Source organism: Natator depressus, chromosome 11, assembly GCF_965152275.1.
Source record: "Natator depressus isolate rNatDep1 chromosome 11, rNatDep2.hap1, whole genome shotgun sequence".
NCBI classification, from domain to species: Eukaryota; Metazoa; Chordata; order Testudines; family Cheloniidae; genus Natator; species Natator depressus.
Window position 1 is genome coordinate 46,408,433 of NC_134244.1, and position 21,124 is coordinate 46,429,556.

The following is a 21,124-nucleotide window of genomic DNA, read 5'->3' on the forward strand; positions in this document are numbered from 1 at the left end:
ATGCTTTCATGTCAGATCAGTGGCACTAAGCTCTAGGACATATATATGGAGGTGAGCTTCTTGAGAGGATCACAGGCCCCAAATCTGAAAGTGATTTACATAAATCCCCCATCCTTGAATGGAAGCATCTGTCACCACAATCTTGGTAGGTAAAGGTGAAAAAAAAAAGGTGTATGTGATTGGGGGGGGGGGGTTCATTGCACATCTGAAAAGGATCTTCCCATCATTTTAACTAGGAGAGTACTTCTTATGGGCCTGCAACCATCATATGTACATATGGTGTCTGATGGGTAATCTTTTAGTTGGTTGGGGAGACCTATTATTGTTTGGACTCTCTCTCGTGGAAAGAGAAATCTCATTGACCTGGAGACTAAGGTCACTCCCTACCCCATTGCCAAGTTTCAGAGCCCGAGCTCCAACCTCAAGCCAGAAGGGGCATTCTCAGGCTTATAAGAGAATGGGACAAGTTAGCTCGAGACAACTTATAAGTCTGATGACTCTTTTGTTTCTGTTTGCCACATGCCAGGTACAGACTGGGAGGCTCGCTTTCAGTTGCAATATAGACATACCCTAAGTCTCCTTGAAAGTCAATGGGAATTTAAGTCATATTTTCAAGAGTAATGTAGGAGCTAAGCGTTTTAGAACATTTTACCCAGGATTCATTTCATCTAGCTCTCTCCTGAGTCCCCTATCATCTTGCTTCTGTCTCCTCCACTCCACTGGAAATACTCCTGCTGATCAAATAAAAATGTGAAGACCTCAGTAGAAAACATTCTTTATTAGGGCTGTCGATTAATAGCAGTTAACTCACATATTAGCTCAAAAAAATTAATCATGATTAATCGCCTTTTTAAATCGCACTGTGAAACAATAATAGAACACCAACTGAAATGTATTAAATATTTTCTACATTTTCAAATAACTGATTTCAGTTACAACACAGAATACGAAGTGTACAGTGTTCACTTTATATTATTTTTATTACAAATATTTGCATTGTAAAATGATAAACAAAAGAAATAGTATTTTTCAATTCACCTCATAGAAGTACTGTAGTGCAATCTCTTTATTGTGAAAGTGCAATTTACAAATGTGGTTTTTTTTGTTACATAACTGCACTCAAAAACAAAACAATGTAAAACTTTAGCGCCTACAAGTCCACTCAGTCCTACTTCTTGTTCAGCCAATTGCTCAGATAAACAAGTTATTTTACATTTACGGGAGATAATGCTGTCTACTTCTTATTTACAATGTCACCTGAAAGTGAGAACAGGCGTTCGCATGGCACTTTTGTAGCTGGTATTGCAAGATATTTACTTGACAGATAAGCTAAACATTCATATGCCCCTTCATGCTTCAGCCACCATTCCAGAGGACATACTTCCATGATAACGACACACGTTAAAAAAATAATGCATTAATTACGTTTGTGACTGAACACCTTGTGGGAGAATTGTATGTCTCCTACTCTGTTTTACCCACATTCTAACATATATTTTGTGTTATAGCTGTCACAGATGATTGACCCAGCACATGTTGTTTGTTTTAAGAACACTTTCACTGCAGATATGACAAAAAACAAAGAAGGTACCAACATGAGATTTCTAAAAATAGCTACAGTACTCGACCAATGGTTTAAGAATCTGAAGTGCCTTCCAAAATCTTAGAGGGACAAGGTGTGGAGCATTCTTTCAGAAGTCTTAAAAGAGCAAAACTCCCATGCAGAAACTACAGAATCCGAACGACCAAAAAAGAAAATCAACCTTTTGCTGGTGGCATCTGACTCAGATAATTAAAATGAACATGTGTCGGTCCACACTGCTTTTGATCGTTATCAAGCAGAAACCGTCAACAGCATGGCCGTGTGTCCTCTGGAATGGCAGTTGAAGCATGAAGGGACATATGAATCTTTAGGGTTTCTGGCACATAAATATCTTGCGACTGGCTACAACAATGCCATGCGGACAACTGTTTTCACTTTCAGGTGACATTGTAAACAAGAAGCAGGCAGCATTTTTTCCCGCAAATGTAAACCAACTTATTTGTCCGAGCAATTGGCTGAGAAAGAAGTAGGACTGACTTGTAGGCTCTAAAGTTTTACATTGTTTTATTTTTGGTACATAATTCTACATTTGTAAGTTCATCTATCATGATACAAGTACTTTAGTGCTATCTCTTTATTAGGTGAATTGAAAAATACTTTTTACTTTTTTTTTTTTTTAACAGCAAATATTTGTAATCAAGAATAAGTGTAAAGTAAGCACTGTACACTTTGTATTCTCTATTGTAACTGAAATCAATGTATTTGAAAATGTAGAAAACATCCAAAAATATTTAAAGAAATGGTATTTTATTATTGTTAAACAGCATGATTAATCGTGTGATTAATTGCAATTAATTCTTTTTAAACACTTGACAGCCCTATTCTTTATTAATTCATCAAATTGCTCTCATACTTTACCATAAACTGCTGTAGAAATATTATGACTACAGCACATTTCCACAATTAATCTGTTTACTTTCTAAATGTAGATATTTTACTATTCTTCCTCTTAAATTTTACATTAAATTGCAATAAGCAAGTTTATAAATTTCCTTAGTGAGCAAAAGGTTTCAACAACTGTAATCTTTGTGTCCTTTATACTGAAATATTTACCTTTTACTTTCCAAACAATAAGCTGTTCTAAGACTACAGTAACCCACATTCAACATTACATATAGAATACATTACATATTACAAAACTAGTCCCATAATAAAACTGTGATGAAGTTAGAAATGAGTTATCTTTGAAAAAGTGCTTACCGTTCAAAATTTCCTTCAAACATCTAAACCAGGAATGGCAGTGGTCTTCACTTAAATTATTAAAATTGACGGCAGAGTCCTTTAGTTTATTTTCTTTTTTCAGGCACACAAAAACTGTGATACCTAACAACACACCGCCTTTCTTCTGTCCTGCAAAACGACGACGTTTCAATTTTACAGAAAATATATCTTTCATTTCAACAGATTCCTCTTTACAGGGTACGTTCATATTGGAATGACCTGTTAAAAGAAAGAAAACTATATTAACAGTATGAATTAACCCATATCTCACACTGATAGAAACCTTATATTTTATATATGCTATGTTTTATATTTTAATTGTTTGGTCGACATCTTAAAATTTTGACTTCTTGTGCATCAGTTTCATAAATCACTGGTTGTGTTCTTTTCCCAATATTCTAGTATTCAAGTTTAATATCCTGCTGTAAGAAATTAGCATTGTTTTATAGGTCTTGAGCCTCCTTTTTTACATTTAGAAATTAGAGAAAGTTGTATATACAAAAATTGTAAATCCCTCCATTCTGTAAATCTCTCTATCCCTTAATTCAGTCTCATAAAACAAGCTCTCTGTGTTCATTAAATCTCTGCATGGTCTTAGTAGCAGCCATCAGTATGCCAGCTTTATCTTCTCATTTGGTATAACTGCATGATCTTCAGAAATGAGAAAGGTACTAGATGAGAATACTAGAAAATATTAGATCAGAGAAAGCAAACATCCCCCCACCACACACACACACACAGAAACACACCAAATAAACTAAACTAGAACTGGGTCACTGGTATTATTACTTCTATTTAAATTTTCAGTTAAGTTTGACTTGGAACAAAACAGCCTCAAATACTAGTGGCAACCCAAACCCACAGTCCCTGGAGCCTGGCAATGGATTGGGAGCACTATATCAAGGCTACAGAGAAGTTTCTTATGTATCTTTGGATGCCAGACCAGTCTCTGGGATGCATGTTTATGAAAACTGACCTTGAGGATGCCACCTTGAAATACCTCTTTGAGAAGTACCATTGACCCATTTAAAGCATGTGCAGGCCTATCCCCTCCTGCTCTCATATCAGAAAGTAGAGAGAGTAGATTCCTCAAAGCCAAACTGAGTTTGGGTTGCGATGACATGCGAGAGATTATCCTATACCCTAGGGAAAGAGTTTCTGTATCCTCTGTTTAGTCACAACTCCAATGTTCCCCCCTTCCGGGGGGGGAGGTGGGAGGAAAAGCCCTTACTTCAGAAAGCTCTTTCAATCTCCAAGAAATACTTTGTGCCTTCCTCTTTAGCAAACCCCATAAAAGATTCTGTTGAATGAATAGTTAGTTGCCACTAGCAATCTTGAAGCACAGGGGGAGAAATTGCAAAAGGATTTTTTTTTCTGGAGGAGGTTTCAAATCTTACTTTCCTAGGATTGCAGAAGAAGAAACCTTTATTTTTTTATATAACCCTTAAAGTTTGAGCAAGGACTTCAGAAGAGATACCCCACTTTGAAAAGGAAAGTAACTTGTCTCAATTGTTCTCACAGTTTAATGGGATGGCACCAAAAAGTTCATCAATCCACTGAATTGCAAGCCTTATTTTTAGCAGATAATCTAAAAACAATTTGGGAAGAATTTATGTTATGAGGAAACATTTGTCTCAGATTCTCTGACTCTGCTTGGCTCTGGATCACCTAATGGAATGGTGAACATTAGCAATACATCTAAGTTCATCTCTGGCTGACTACAAGGATTGTATTGATAAAGAAAACCACAAGGAGGAATAATCAAGTATCTCACAACGGAGACAACTTTCTATCCAAACAAGTTAGAGTTAGTCCTATAGTTAATGCCAGAAGGGACCATCATATCATCTAATCTGATTGCCTACATATCACAGGCCATTAATTTTCACCTAGTTATCATATTGAGCCCAATAACTTATGTCTGACTGATGCATAGCTTGTTTGGCTGAAGCATATTTTCCAGTCTTGATTTGAAGACATCAATAGATGGCGAATCCACTCCTTCCCTTGGTCATTTGATCCAGTAGTTAATCAACCTCACTGTTAAACATTTGTACCTAATTTCTAATTTAAGTTTGTCTGGCTTCAGCTTCGAGCCACTGATTGTGGTTATGCCTTTCTTCATTGCATTACAAAGCCCTTTAGAACCCAGTATTTTCACCCCATGAAGGAACTTTTACACTGTAATCTCGTCTCTTCTCAATCTTTCAATAAGCTAAACAGATAGAACTCTTCAAGTCTCACTGCAAGGCATTTTCTTCAGCCTTCGAATAATTTTTGTAGCTCTTTTCTGCACCTCTCCAATTTATCAACATCCTTTTTAAAATGTGAACACCAGAACGGTACATAATATTCCAACACTGATCTCACCAAGACCATATACAGAGATAAGTCACCTCCCTACTTCTACTAACCTGTTTATATATCCAAGGATCACATTAGCCCTTTTGCTACAACACTGCACTGAGAGCTCACGTTCAGTTGTTTTTCAACTATCCTAGAGTACATCTTATAGAAAAAACATCTCACATCGATTTTAAAATAGTCAGTGACAGAGAATCCAGCATGACCCTTGACAAATTGTTCTGTTGGTTAATTACTCTCACTGTTAAAAATTTACACCTTATTTCCAGTCTGAATTTGTCTACCAGAGGTATGCAAGTTAAGGTAGGTCACCAGAAGGTGATAAGCATGCTTCTCATGAATGGAAGATCACAGCCAAGCCTGGCTGTAATATGTTGGAGGATTTGGGGTTAACTTTGCCCTATAAGACATAACAGTAACTAGATAAGAAAGTCTAGGTTCTAGAATGTGTATGTTTTTATTTTATATGTAACCATGTTTCCAATACTTCTACTTGCTATCGTTTCAATTTTTCCTCTTCGTTAAATAAACTTTTGCTTGTTTTCATTATAAACATTATGATGGGTTTTCCCAGGGTGCAACCTGGAACTGGGCCCTCTGGCTTACCAACCTGGGCTCCCTCTTACACTATGCTGTTGTGACAAGTTGCAAACCTCTGGTAGGTACTGCACGCATACAGACATCCACAGGCAGGGACACACCCAGCTGAGTTACATGAATGCTTCTCCCAGCCATTCATGAACTAATAATAGCGAGGCTCCAGCCAATTCCCCCCAGCTCCGCTCTCCAGTGCTATACCATCCTGTCCTGGTCAGAAGCCTGATAACTATATGTTTATAACCCAGTCCGCCCTTCCCTCAATGTGGAGAGGACATGCACCAGTTTTTGTTCCTGAGCAGATTTCCCAAGCATTCCAACCAAAACACACTGTTTTAGGTAAAACATAAAACAAGTTTATGAACTACAAAAAGATAGACTTTAAGTGATTATAAGTGGTAGGCCTAAAGGATAGAAATGGTTACTAAAGAAAAAAATAAATGCACAATCTAAGTTCTACAAACTTAACAGGATTTGAATCAACCAGTGTCTCACCCGGATAGATAGCACAGGCAGCTAACAGATCTTGAAAACAAAAGCTAGAATTCTCCTCTAGCCTGGGGACACCTTCCCCCTTCCAGACGTGTTTTCAGGTGTTTAATGGGGGGGGGGGGGGAGGGAAGTGAGGCCAAAACATGCAGCCACTGTTCTCTCTTTTACATCCTTAGTCCCTGTGCCTAGAAGTCACTTGTCTCGACATGTCCTGACAGGCTTCCCTGATTCTCTCGGTTAAGCAGGCCCCCTGGTGTGGTCTTGTGCAATGGGGTCAAGCAGTCCCCATTGTGTGGTGCTTGCACAACTGTCCTGGAATTATAAATCCCTTGATTACAACTCCCCTGCTTGTTAATGGCCATTGAGTACATTCTGTCATACCCTCCTGTGAGTGGTTTGCTTTCTTTGAATGCCATTAGCAAACTTACAACATACTTCAGTAACAACCGTACGGCAAAATCTTAACTTGATACACACTAACGCTATACACATTTCGACAGAACAATGGATTTCAGCAGATCATGGCTTTTCATATATCTTACATGGCATGCTTTGTATGAAACATATCAATTATATGACAGTGGTGAATATGGGTTTCCAGGGTTGCTTACGGGTAGAGTGCCACAAACATATCTAAGTGTTGTGTGATGATCTGAGGTGTAACTGATAAACTGGTGTGCACTGTTCCTTTGGGAGCAGGGAATTTGTGAATTATCTAAGTGTCCAGTGGACCAGGTTTGGACACTTTGAAGATTCGGGAGTTGGAGCGTGCCTATTCCTAATCTGCAGAAAGACCAGAGCCTGAGTAGGCTGAGAGGGGAATGCTTGTGTTCTCCATGGCTGATGGAACTGACCCACAGCAGGCACAGAAAAGGCGGCTTCTCTTTAATGACAGGTGGTAGCAAGGTGCCTCACAACCCTGGGTACTCGCAGGAAGCAGCACAGTGGCATAGTTGGCAGGCTCTCCACTTGCTGGTTAACTAAGGGTCATACTCTAGAGATGATACAGACACAGATGCAAAAGTGAGAAGATAGAAAATAACTGTTTCCAATTTGTTTATTTTGGGTAAAGGAAATAAAAACAGAAGAAAAGCAGGAGACATATGCTAAACATATCAGAAAGCCAATGGGAGGCACGATCGGCCGACCCTGCGGACGCAGCAGGTAAACAAACTGGCCGGGCCCACCAGGGGCTTTCCCTGAACAAGTGGCGTCCCAAGTTTGGGAAACGCTGCTCTACATGTGTCAAATTCCTGGGCTGCTCATATGAATACCAACCTTCTCTTTTTCATAAAGAAAATACAGTACTCTCTAATAAGCCAAATACATGCATTTTATATGCAGATTAGAGCCCCCAAAAAGATTTTCTTGGGAGAGTCAAAATTTAAACTGCAGAAACATTGAAAAGGACATACTCTAGGCCACACTTTAAAAATCTACTTGAAATATATTTAGGCTGAGATTTTCAAAGATACCTAACAGATTTGGATACCTATTTCCCACTAAAATTAATAGGAATTAGGCATACAAATCTTCTAGGTGGGTTGAATAGCCTCACATTTGCAGTTGTTTGGTAAGAAGAATGATGTTTTTCATAGAATGAAAAAATAGAGATATATAAGATACAACTATGATCATGGAACTTATAAAACTTCATTTGCATTATCGATCAAACAAAAACATTTCAGATGTGATCTAGAAACCAAATTCACGTTAAACAGACCTATAATCTTGGTTTAGACCTGCAGTTTTTCTTTCCATTTAAGAACTATTGGTTCATTAGTATCATGTTCGTTATTGCTAGCTGTTTCAGAACATTAACTGTCCTCTCACATTACTTAGAAAGATACTGGGTACCATCTGCTCTTGCAAGGGATTTAAGTATACATCTATTAGATATCATGCTATTTATTTAATTCAGCACCCACTTCCTATTGTTGTATCTTCTGCAAAAAAAAAGTCAATTTAATTACAAGGAATAAAGATAATCTCTCCAGCCAGGTTGTCACATCACCATGATAGCAGAGAAGAGACCAGCATAAAGTAGGTTACAGTATTTAGTAGCAAAAACTAACAACACTTAACATTTAGCAAAAGGTCTAACAAAAATAGAATAACGTATGGAGCTTCTAAAAAAATATATATATATTACTATAAGCCAAGGGCTTGTCTAAATCAATCTTGGCACATCTGTCTGATGTAGAGCGTAAACAGGATTAGAGCTCGATTTAGCTGCTTGACGCTAATTGTACTCGCAGTTTCTGCACATGTCCACTTTTTCAAATACAGCATGAAAAATAAGCCAGCCTGATATATGAATTTTTAACAATGCATTTTATACACCTACTTAAACTGTACTAGATTTTCAAGCAATGGGGTTATCCTACAATTTTTTGCTATTTAGGATGATCTAAGCTCCTAATACAAAATTCTGTTTGAATACACCACACACAGAGATAAAACTGTGGGGTAAGGGACTAATAAATTTGAATACAATTTAATTGTAAATAGTAACCCAAAATTTAATGATTTGTTAATAAGGTTAAACTTGGTTTTTCAAAAAAAAAAACTATGTTTTTAGAGCCAAAAGATCAAAACATATACAAAAAATAAAATAATCCTGTTGAAAATTAAGAATATTTGTGACGAAGAATTTAGCAGGCTGTTGCTATGTATATTTTAACAGTAATATTAAAATAAAGCATTTACTGAACAGTTCTTAAACCATATGTGCATTATCTCCTGACATGGTATAAAAAGTGCAATGCTACATTGTTACAGAATTTCTTTCTGTAATTCAATTTACAAATGTCAAGCACAAAAGAAGGGAAAATATAGAGGAAAAATAATCTTGTAGTTAAAGCATAGGATTTGGGAGTCCTATTTGGGAGACAGGTGGTAGCAAGGTGCCTCACAACCCTGGGTACTCACAGGAAGCAGCACAGTGGCATAGTTGGCAGGCTCTCCACTTGCTGGTTAACTAAGGGTCATACTCTAGAGATGATACAGACACAGATGCAAAAGTGAGAAGATAGAAAATAACTGTTTCCAATTTGTTTATTTTGGGTAAAGGAAATAAAAACAAAAGAAAAGCAGGAGACATATGCTAAACATATCAGAAAGCAGCTGGGAAAACTGTGCACAGAACGTGGCTTGAATGCTACAGAGAAAGATGTGGAAGGAATGAAATCTCTACTCATGGAATGTGATAAGTTCCAAGGAGATCTGACTGATCCAGCAAAAGATCCCGAGACTGAGGGAGGCGTAGGTTTAGAAAACCAGCCTGACACAGAGTCCAGCAAGGCAGCCCTGGACCTTGACTTGACCAAGATAGAGGTCCAAAAGCTGGAAATAGATAGAAGACCAGAAAGCTGGAAATAGTAGAGAGAGTCCTATAAAGAAGGGGGAAAAAGAACAGCACGAGGAGGCCAACCAGAGAACACTAGAGTTGGAAGACCAAAAGCATGAAGGTCAAGAGAAGAGGCCAGAAGCAGAAAAGCAACAGCCCAAGAAAGGGAAGTGGAAAGGGAATATAACCTTAAAAGGATGGAAATGCAAGAGGAATATGTTCCTGGGTTCCCAGAGGTAAACTGTGAGGAGGAAGAGACAGCTGAGAGGAGAGAGGAGCCCTCTGCACCCTTGTCACAAGAAAGTAGCCATGTGTCTCCAGAAGAGGGGATTGAGCACTCACACACACACAAACCCCAACACACCTTACATGACTATGCAGGAGTGTGGATGAGCAGGAGATTAATGTTATCTCATAAGTTTCCAAGCAATATACCAGTACCTCATTGTGCATACTATACATAGAAAGGGCTCTGCTGAATTTTAAGAATATTGGTAGGAATAGTGGACTGATCCCTGCAAAACCACCAGATTTCAGAAGGGAGTTAAAAACATTCCGAGATCAAAATCTCTCACACCCCCAAGTTCTGTATTCTGCTGGTATTGAATAGATGCACAAGAACCTTGCAAGACTTATGAATCTGATGGGGAGGTGACACTAGCAGAAAAAGGCAAGGGCAAGACCTGTCCACAGCTCTTACATCATAGAAGTTGGTGGGTGTCCTTGCCTGCTGATTACCAATATCCATGCAGATTTTATTATAGGCAGAGCAGGTACCACCGCCTATACTTATGGTTGTCCTATCCTTCCCATTATAAGATCAGTTTGGAGTGTTTAAAACTTTGTTAAATTTAAATTAAGACTGAAATTTTCCACATTAAGTGCCTGCCTCAAACTGGTTTTTGTTTGTTTGTTTTGTAGGTTCCAGTTAAACCAGTTCATACATTTCTGAGATGAGATTAGGGGGAAATATGTTGGTTTTCCAGGTTAAAAACAAATTCATACAACTGTCCCACTGAGAAGCTCTAGTATCTCCACTCTTTGATACAGGGACTTGATATTTGCCAGGGAGTTTGCCTCTGTGTCAGCTGAGCCTGTTCTTGCTCAAAAACACTCAGATTTGGCCAAGTTTTAAGCCTTTGAAAAAAAAAAAAAACAGTTCACAGAGGCTCAGTAGAAACTTGTTAAAAGTTTGACAGCTAAATTAATCTGAAGAGTCCATCTGCACTGAGAACACTCTAGCCCAGGACTGCAAGGACTGAGCAGGACTTTCCCTGCAATTGCTCCTCTACACTCCTGCACACCGCAAAATTGAGAGTAACATCACTGTTTTTCCTATGCTCCCCATGCCTACAGCACAGCAGGGTGAAGGACACCACCTGATCTGAATGCAGAACAGACCGTAGCTGGAGTAGACTGGGAGGATGAATGAGTTGAATAGTTAGTGAGGCTACTTTCTGTGATACCCTTGTCTCATTTGTTACAGCAGTTGGAAGACAGGTAGTGAATAAGGCAGAGGACTGCAGGAACAGAATTATTAATTTTATGCTTAAGGTAGCTGAATGCTGCCCTGGAGAACTGGACTGTATTCCTACCTCTGCTATACAGTTCCTATGTGATGCTAGACAAATCATTAAACCAAACTCTTCCTCATTTTCTGGGTCCCCAAGTTGAGATCCTGGAGTCTGATTTGCACAAGTGCTGACCACTCACAGCTGCAATTGAAGTCAATAGGAACTATGATCTGAACATGTTACATAATGCTAAGTCCTTTGTCGTATAAGGTCCTAGCTGTCTCAAATCAGGCACCTAAAGTTAATGGATATTTTCTGTCACATCCCTAGGTAAGTGCCCCTTCCAAAATCCTTTTCTAGTCCCCAAAGTACACACCCCTATCAAGTGGCAGGACGTTGCCGCCACTGCTCTCTGGGGTGGGACCTCACTATCCAACCACATCTCCAGGTTACATCCCTCTGGTTGCCAACTGTGATACTTAGCAAGCCCAATAGGCTTGGCACCTGCAAGTTTCCCTTTAGAAACCTGTGGATTGTAACACCTTGCAGTGATACAGAAGCAGCATCTTCCACAACAAAATGTGATTTATTTGCCAAAAGGTACACAGTTATCAGAAAAATGGATTTAAAGTAAGAAGACGACCTATAAGCATATTGTCTTACCTACACTTGACATTCCCCTCAATCACCGAGGTAGAAATGGCTTAACTTTGGTGTCTCCTGTTTCCTTCAGGACCAAAGGTACAGTCTGCTTGCTGCAGACTAACTCTGCCAGTCTGTGTCAGCCTGCAACAGCAGACAACTTCCCCCTTCCTTTCTGCAGGCTAGTATCTGTGGGTATGTCTACACAGCAGCTGGTAGCAAGCCTCACAGCACAGGTACACAGACTCAGGTAGCAGAGCTTGAGTTAGCACACTAAAAATAGAAGCATGGACATGGTGGCTTGGGCTGCAGCTTGGACTCTCAAGCCCAAAGGATCTGGGCCTGAGAGCCCATGCTCCAGCCCACGCTGCAATGTTCACACTGCTATGTCCAGTGCACTAGTTTGTGTGTCTACCCAGGCTGGGAGGCTCGCTTCCAGCTGCAGTGTAGAGACATACCCTATAAGGTTTTAGTATTAATTTTGATTTCAGGTTCTACCTCAGAAAAGTAAACTTTGCCAGTCAGAAAGGAGCCAAGCAGAAACAATCCCCAATGAATAGTTTCCCACAACGTTCCCTTATGAAGCCTTGGGATTCTCATGATAGTACCTTATCTTTGCCATTATTTTGCTTTTTCTGCTTCGTTCCTTTAACATCTCCTTCTGATCTACCCCAGAGCAAGTAATCCATGACACACACAGGTATGAAAAATATTTATTAAAAAAATACATTTCCCAGGTTGTCAAACTTTTTACCTTAATCTCTATGTGCCTCAGTTACCCATTTGTAAAATAGGAATAAAAATACGCCCTTATCTCACAGAGGTGTTGTGAAAATAAATTCATTAATATTTATGAAACACTCAGATACTATTATGATGCACGCTATAGAAAAGTCCAAGAAGAAAGTAGTAATCCTGTCCTCAGGGCAGGGTTTGAATAGTACACACTAAATAAGGCCTGGGCCCACCCACTGAAGGAGGAGAAAACAAAATACTGAAGAGCTGATCACTAATTGAGCACCATCCATTCTTTGAACAGAATGATGCAGGAAAAAATAGCATGTGATCGTGTAATTAAAGACTGTTAACAGTTATATAAAGTAAACTGTTCTGCAGCCTTAGCAATAATTGGTGTGTATTGACTAAAAGGTGTAGCCAATTCTTTAAAATGTTCAAGAGACCAAATAACCAAACTTGGCCAAATTTATTCTCTAACGACAAAGCAATATAGCATGAAAGAGAGACATAAATACCCTCCTTCTGGAAGCTAATTCTTGCAGCCTGCTCCCTGTATAGAAGGAGTGCTTCAAAGATATGCATTTCAGCAAGCAGTATTTATCATATGATTTTACAAGTTACAAAACTCTTAAATTTAGCTCACTATTTTGTACCACCTTTGTTCTTGGTTCTTTCCCTGTACTTTCCCATAACTTGTTTTGAATATTACATTTTAAGGTACTGATTAGCAATGAAAATACTTCCTAACTGTACTTGGTACAAAGTAAACATGCATCTTTGCTTTGACAAGTTTCCTAATTTTCGAATGCCAAAGTTGAATTCAGCTTTGCAAAGTGTTGTAGAATGCTTGACATGGGCGAACAGAACTGTGGGAAGTCCACAATACTTTCAGTTAACATAACTTACCAACATCCAAAAATATATTAATATCATCCACACATATATCATACAGCTAATACTTATTAATATGTTATATACTATGTCTACCACATATGTGTTTGCTAACAATGTGTTTAACACCCAGTGGAATAGGAATGTGTTCATTATTTATTCTCTTTAAAGAAATAATTTCTAATGCAAACGGTTTGTTTAAACTATTCCCCTATGCTGCAAGTAACACAAATATTGCTACATTGTAATAGCACAGGGATGGTCAAACTTACTGACCCTCCGAGCCGTATGCGACAATCTTTACAAGTTCGAGAGCCGGGACATGCTTGCCGGGGCTATGGGCTTCATCCCTGTCAGAAGTGCCTGCCAGGGCTCCTGCTGAAGTTCTGAGCCCCAGCAGGCATGCCCTGTGGAACTGAAGCCCTGAGACCTCTCTTCCACTGGGCAGAAGCCAGAAGCAACACCTTGGGGGGGAGGCACATGAGGTCACATGCCCCACCAAATTTTTGCCAGGGTGTGCTGGCCCTGCCATAGGTGCCGACTTCCCCTCTTTCCCATGGGTGCTTGACCCCACGTCTGCCCCCAGCCCCTTCCACTCCACCCCTTCCATGAGGCCCCGCCTCTGCCCACCCTCTTCCCCAAAGTCCCGGTCCCAACTCCGCCCCCTCCCTGCCCCTATTCCAACTCCTTCCCCAAATCCCCACCCGGGCCCCGCTTCTTCCCCGCCTCCTCCCCCAAGTGCACCATGCTCCTGCTCCTCCCCCTCCCTCCCAGAGCATGCTAACACTGCCAAACAGCTGTTTGGCGGCAGCCAGGTGGGAAGCGCTGGGAGGTAGGCAGAAGAGTGGGGACGCAGTGCTCTCAGGAGAGGAGGCGGCGGAGGTGGGGCGGGGGTGAGGGGAGCTTGGCTGCCTGGTGGGTGCAGAGCACCCACTCATTTTTCTCCGTGGGTGCTCCAGCTCCGGAGCACCCACGGAGTCTGCACCTATGGGCCCTGCTCAGTCACATGGTGCCACTGGGCCCCATCCTTGCAAGGCAGCTGCTGGAGTCAGCAAGCTGGGATCTGTGGCCATGGGGAGAGGCAGCAGAAAACAGGTGGGAGCTGCAGTGAGAGCCACTGCTTTTGCTGCTGCCTCTTCCTGTGGAGCTGAAGCAGCGTCCCCTCCCTGCTGCTCCCAGCTGTTTGTCGCTGCATCTCCAGGAAGAGCTAACTCCTGGGAGCTGCAGGGAGGGGCTGCTGAGGGTAAAGGGAGCGTGTCTGGGGGGCATGACTCAAGCTGTTGGTGGGCCGAACCTTTAAATTGTTGCCCCCACTCCCAGCAGGCACCAGTCATCTCTAACAGAAGCCCCTAGCCCCACCATCCCACTGCAGGGCAAACGCTCTGAGCTCTCCCCCCAGTCTGGTAGGCAGAGAATGGAGGGGCTGTGGGGGGCTCTGTAAGCTGCTGTTTGGCCACCCCGTAATAGTGCATGAGAATCTGAAATTCAGACTGCAAACAAAAGTGACAATGAATATTTCCATTGCATAAGAAGAGTAAATTGCAAAAAGGTAAAAAAAAAAAAAAAACCCAAAAAATAATGAAATGCAAATTTGATTTTAAAAATCCTTAATTTTCAAAATGCAAGAAATTTATAATGTAGGTAAGAACATTTCTTTAACAGTAATATTTTAAACCTGACATTGTCAGTTTTAAATTAGTCCTATTTACCCTCCACTTACTCTAGATCAATGTCTACCAAACTTGGGACGCCACTTGTTCAGGGAAAGCCCCTGGTGGGCCCGGCCAGTTTGTTTACCTGCTGCGTCCGCAGGGTCGGCCGATCGTGCCTCCCATTGGCCGAGCACAGTGAACCACGACCAGTGGGAGCCACGATTGGCTGAACCTGCGGATACAGCAGGTAAACAAAGAGGCCGGCCCCGCCAGGGGCTTTCCCTGAACAAGTGGCGTCCCAAGTTTGGGAAACGCTGCTCTACATGTGTCAAATTCCTGGGCTGCTCATATGAATACCAACCTTCTCTTTTTCATAAAGAAAATACAGTACTCTCTAATAAGCCAAATACATGCATTTTATATGCAGATTAGCGCCCCCAAAAAGATTTTCTTGGGAGAGTCAAAATTTAAACTGCAGAAACATTGAAAAGGACATACTCTGGGCCACACTTTAAAAATCTACTTGAAATATATTTAGGCTGAGATTTTCAAAGATACCTAACAGATTTGGATACCTATTTCCCACTAAAATTAATAGGAATTAGGCATACAATCTTCTAGGTGGGTTGAATAGCCTCACATTTGCAGTTGTTTGGTAAGAAGAATGATGTTTTTCATAGAATGAAAAAATAGAGATATATAAGATACAACTATGATCATGGAACTTATAAAACTTCATTTGCATTATCGATCAAACAAAAACACTTCAGATGTGATCTAGAAACCAAATTCACGTTAAACAGACATATAATCTTGGTTTAGACCTGCAGTTTTTCTTTCCATTTAAGAACTATTGGTTCATTAGTATCATGTTCGTTATTGCTAGCTGTTTCAGAACATTAACTGTCCTCTCACATTACTTAGAAAGATACTGGGTACCATCTGCTCTTGCAAGGGATTTAAGTATACATCTATTAGATATCATGCTATTTATTTAATTCAGCACCCACTTCCTATTGTTGTATCTTCTGGGAAAAAAAAAGTCAATTTAATTACAAGGAATAAAGAATCTCTCCAGCCAGGTTGTCACGTCACCATGATAGCAGAGAAGAGACCAGCATAAAGTAGGTTACAGTATTTAGTAGCAAAAACTAACAACACTTAACATTTAGCAAAAGGTCTAACAAAAATAGAATAACGTATGGAGCTTTTAAAAATATATATATTACTATAAGCCAAGGGCTTGTCTAAATCAACCTTGGCACATCTGTCTGATGTAGAGCGTAAACAGGATTAGAGCTCGATTTAGCTGCTTGACGCTAATTGTACTCGCAGTTTCTGCACATGTCCACTTTTTCAAATACAGCATGAAAAATAAGCCAGCCTGATATATGAATTTTTAACCATGCATTTTATACACCTACTTAAACTGTACTAGATTTTCAAGCAATGGGGTTATCCTACAATTTTTTGCTATTTAGGATGATCTAAGCTCCTAATACAAAATTCTGTTTGAATACACCACACACAGAGATAAAACTGTGGAGTAAGGGACTAATAAATTTGAATACAATTTAATTGTAAATAGAAACCCAAAATTTAATGATTTGTTAATAAGGTTAAACTTGGTTTTTCAAAAAAAAACAAACTATGTTTTTAGAGCCAAAAAGATCAAAACATATACAAAAAATAAAATAATCCTGTTGAAAATTAAGAATATTTGTGACGAAGAATTTAGCAGGCTGTTGCTATGTATATTTTAACAGTAATATTAAAATAAAGCATTTACTGAACAGTTCTTAAACCATATGTGCATTATCTCCTGACATGGTATAAAAAGTGCAATGCTACATTGTTACAGAATTTCTTTCTGTAATTCAATTTACAAATATCAAGCACAAAAGAAGGGAAAATATAGAGGAAAAATAATCTTGTAGTTAAAGCATAGGATTTGGGAGTCCTGAGATGTGGGTTCTATTCCTTCCTCTGCTATAAATTCCTTGTGTGATTTTAGGCAAGTTACTTAACCACTCTCTGCCTCAGTTTCTCTCTATGTAAAATTGAGTTAATTTTTTCTTTACCTCACAAAGATGCTGTGAAGTTTAATTCATTAATGAATGCGAGGCACTCAGACACAGTGATGAGCTCTATAGAAATTATGAAAATAATACAATTAGAACTAGCAAAGAAAATATACTTCTAAATTAAAATATTCATTTCTCCTCTAACATTATTTCTATGGCTTACAATATGTTGCCAATTTTGTACATGCAGTACAATAGGTGTATATTTAAAATATAAAACAGAACTGGCACATAAAGCAGCAGAATCGGGTATTAAATGAATAATTTACAACAATGCAAGTACAGTTCTGGGCCTGTTAAATGTTCTGCTTCAGAACAGATTTTAAAATATTTACCATTTTTAAATTGTGGTTTCTATTAATATCTGCCATTCAGGTCATTAGATATTAAATTTGTTGCACTACACATAAAATTCCATAACAAACTTATCTTGGCAATTTCTGAATTCTCACTTTTTCCCAGCACAGAACTCACGCCCTGGGGGAGGGGATCTAGACATCTTTGTGCCCTCCTGATCTTGGTCTGCTTTGGCGCTCCTGACATAACGTAGGCAGCCCAACAGCCTAAGTTACGGCAGCCTCCTCTGGGCTGCTCTACAAGTTCCAGCACTGCCCGGAATCTCCACAGTGCTGTGTGTTGCAGCCCTACCAGCACATTTCTCTCCCCTCATCCCAGCCTCATTTCCAGTACACCCCCACTGCAGGACTTACAAAGGGGTCCTCGGAAAGCAGCCTTATGTCCGTCTTCCACAGTTCCTGGGAATCCTCCCATGTCTGGATCCAAGGTTTTTAGAGCCCCTTTACATCACTTCAGCCCTTTTACGCAACATGAAAGGGCCAGAGCAGGAGCAAGGAATTCACTACGACTATTATTAGCACTTTACTCACATTTATGAAAATCCTTTTTATTTTCTTTTAAGAAAATTAAATCAAATAGGACTTAAGTTGTACTATAAGTAACAATGTACAATATTCTGAGAAGACAGATGTGAAGTCTTCCAAGGTAGAAATAAAAGTCTATGTTTCCCTTTAAAATAACTTAAATGAAAAATTACAAAAGTCACAGAAAGAAAACTCTGGCATGGTAACATCCCACCACAAGAAGTCTTTTTGCTTAGTTGTTAAAACTGATTATAATTAATACATAAAAGAATATTAAATGAAAAATAAAGTAATGCTGAATAATTCAAATAGGACAATGTACATAACACATGATTTTATTGTTAGTTTGATTGTTTGGTCTAACATTCAAAACAGAAGACTGGCACTGAAGATTCTGAGCTCTTCACAGCTCTGCCACTGTTTTACTGAGTGGCATCAGGCAATTCACTTATGTCCCAATGCAAGAAAGCATCCCTAATCATGAAAGCATTTAAGAACATGCTTGAAGTTCAGTATGTGCTTATGTCCCATTGAGAGATTTAACATATTATACACATACGTATTTCCGCATCTGCTAAATAATGACATATTTACTTCAATAATCTGAGACATTAGTGAAACATCAAAACATCTTTAGACATTCATATATCAAATCAGATTAACTGCAAGTGATGTACCAGCTTTGATGTGGGATCCTGCCAGCTGTAAATCTGCCTGGAGCAGGGGCAGAGAGGCACAAGCCATCCATAACCACACTCTAGCAGAGGCTAGCATCAGTCAGCACAAACCCCAAAGTGGGTAGGACTGATCAAGTTGATGATGGATTCAGGCCGTCTGGAAGATGTGCTGATTCAGCACCTCGCTGAGGGCAACCTCCACCAGCAGCACTCAGATGCAACTCCAGACAAATTTTAAAGCATCGCTCCCCAACAGAACACCCGGGGTAGGCAATAGTGCCTTTAGCATTCTCTCACAGGAGTAAATCTCCTTCCCTTTCTCTACTCCAGCACAGCTACACCAATGGGAACAGGCAGAAAATAAATCACACTCCTATGCCTACAGGAAATTAGTCTAGCCCCATACTACTTTGTCTTACAATGCATTTCCAAGAAAGGGCGGGGAAAAGAAAAATTAAGCCTATTTCATGGTAAAACTGGATTAATCCATGTAACATACACTGCTATATATTGTTATAATTATTATTCTTAATCTTAGAAATGTCCGTATTATGTATACAATGCTTGAGGAGAAAAGACATGATACAAAGTATATGGGAATACTAGAAATAACCTGAGGTGGAACAATATTGCAGTATATGTGCCATTTACTTGACCCTAAAACACAAGGCAACCATTTGTCTTTCACATAAAGATAACAATTTACAAAATATGAGTATTTTACTAGTTTTGTAACATTTTTATTGTATACTTTACTATTTTACAATGATGTTTATGCCACAAGTAATAAAAGGAAAATGCAATCTTTGGAGTTTCATTTCATTATTTTAAAATTGTCTTCAGTAGCTCAATACTTTTGTCAAAGCTTTTTCAAACAAATTTGACATCAATATGATGTGACACAACTGAAGCAAACCCTAATTTCACTTACAGTAAGAAATCACAGGATTAAGTAACACAGTGCAGTCTCTTAGAAAAGTTTATTGCTTCCAGATGGATGCAAGTTTCCTTTCAGCACTCATTGTAAACTACTTTATACAGGAAACCAATTATGAAAATAGACAAAATGTTGTTATACAAAGATAAATTATTAAAATATTGATACAGAAGAGGCTTACATAATAAAGTATGGTTTCAGAGTAACAGCCGTGTTAGTCTGTATTCGCAAAAAGAAAAGGAGTACTTGTGGCACCTTAGAGACTAACCAATTTATTTGAGCATAAGCTTTCATAAGATCGGATGCATCTGATGAAGTGAGCTGTAGCTCACGAAAGCTTATGCTCAAATAAATTGGTTAGTCTCTAAGGTGCCACAAGTACTCCTTTTCTTTTTGATAATAAAGTATGTATCTTGACTAAGATAGACAACTCCTTTAGAGTAGCTTATGCTACTATAAACTTTCAATATAAAACTACATGGAACACAAAAAATGGACATGCACAAATCTGCAAGGTATCCATAAAATGAATTCTAGCTCAAACTGTGTGCTCTTTGCCTCATGTTGTGTTGTGCCATGTGTTTCACGGCATGATGCTCAACACCATGATGTCCACCTGTGCATCAGGCTAAGCATCTATGTTTATCTTGTTCAGCAGCAGAACTGTTCAATATACTTCCAATCCACTTACGATAAAATAAATTGTGTAAATATTGCATTTTTCTTTTATAATTCCAATTACAATAGTTACATATAGAATACTGGTAAAATTTACTGACAACTCTAAACAATGGTTTAACGAACAACAAGAAAAAACATTTTTAGTCATGTTCAGATAAGGATGGAAGAAGTAAGCAGATGCTGAATGAATGAAAATTGGTGGTAATAAATACCACATGTCCCAATGGGTTACAATATAAAATATAAAAAAGTTGACCCTGTAATATACTGAGGACTTCCTACAGGAAAGCCAAACATATCTGACCATGCCCAACACGCACATGAATATATGTCAGCTGGTTAAAAACAAAACACAAAATAACTAAACCAAAAAGTAGTTCTCATAACTATTGACATACATCCTTGCACATGGTAATACCTCAGTAATCAACACTACCATTCCTATTAAGCAATCTGCTTCTCTCTCTTTTGTTTATTTACAATCTTAGTTCCTAATCCTATAATTGCATCTACATGGGCAGACCCATGCACCTGTTCAGAATTCCACTGACATGGGGGGTGGGGGGAAAGAAGAGGAGAGAAATGGCAGAAACAGTATCATACTGCGTGAGAAAGACAGACAAGAAAAAACTATTATCCCATGGATCAGGAATAGGCATGCTGACTGAATCCCTCAGGAAGTCAGTCATCAATTCAAGGAGTCACAAACCCATCTTGGGATGTTTCCACTCATTTACTTATCAGCCCATGGGAAGGAAGACAGGGAGACTAGCAAAGGCCATATCAAGGATAAGGTAAATG

The 21,124-nt window shown here is 39.2% G+C and overlaps 1 protein-coding gene across 3 annotated transcripts in view; it reads right to left on the bottom strand.

Annotated features, from left to right (window-relative positions):
• The window catches only part of CERKL (CERK like autophagy regulator), a 96,705-nt gene that overhangs the window by 51,050 nt on the left and 24,531 nt on the right, over positions 1–21,124 (bottom strand). For all 3 annotated transcript variants that reach the window (XM_074967711.1, XM_074967710.1, XM_074967712.1), the window contains exon 2: positions 2,804–3,043. In XM_074967711.1, coding sequence (XP_074823812.1) covers positions 2,804–3,043 — 240 coding nt within the window. The remainder of the gene's footprint in view (positions 1–2,803; positions 3,044–21,124) is intronic.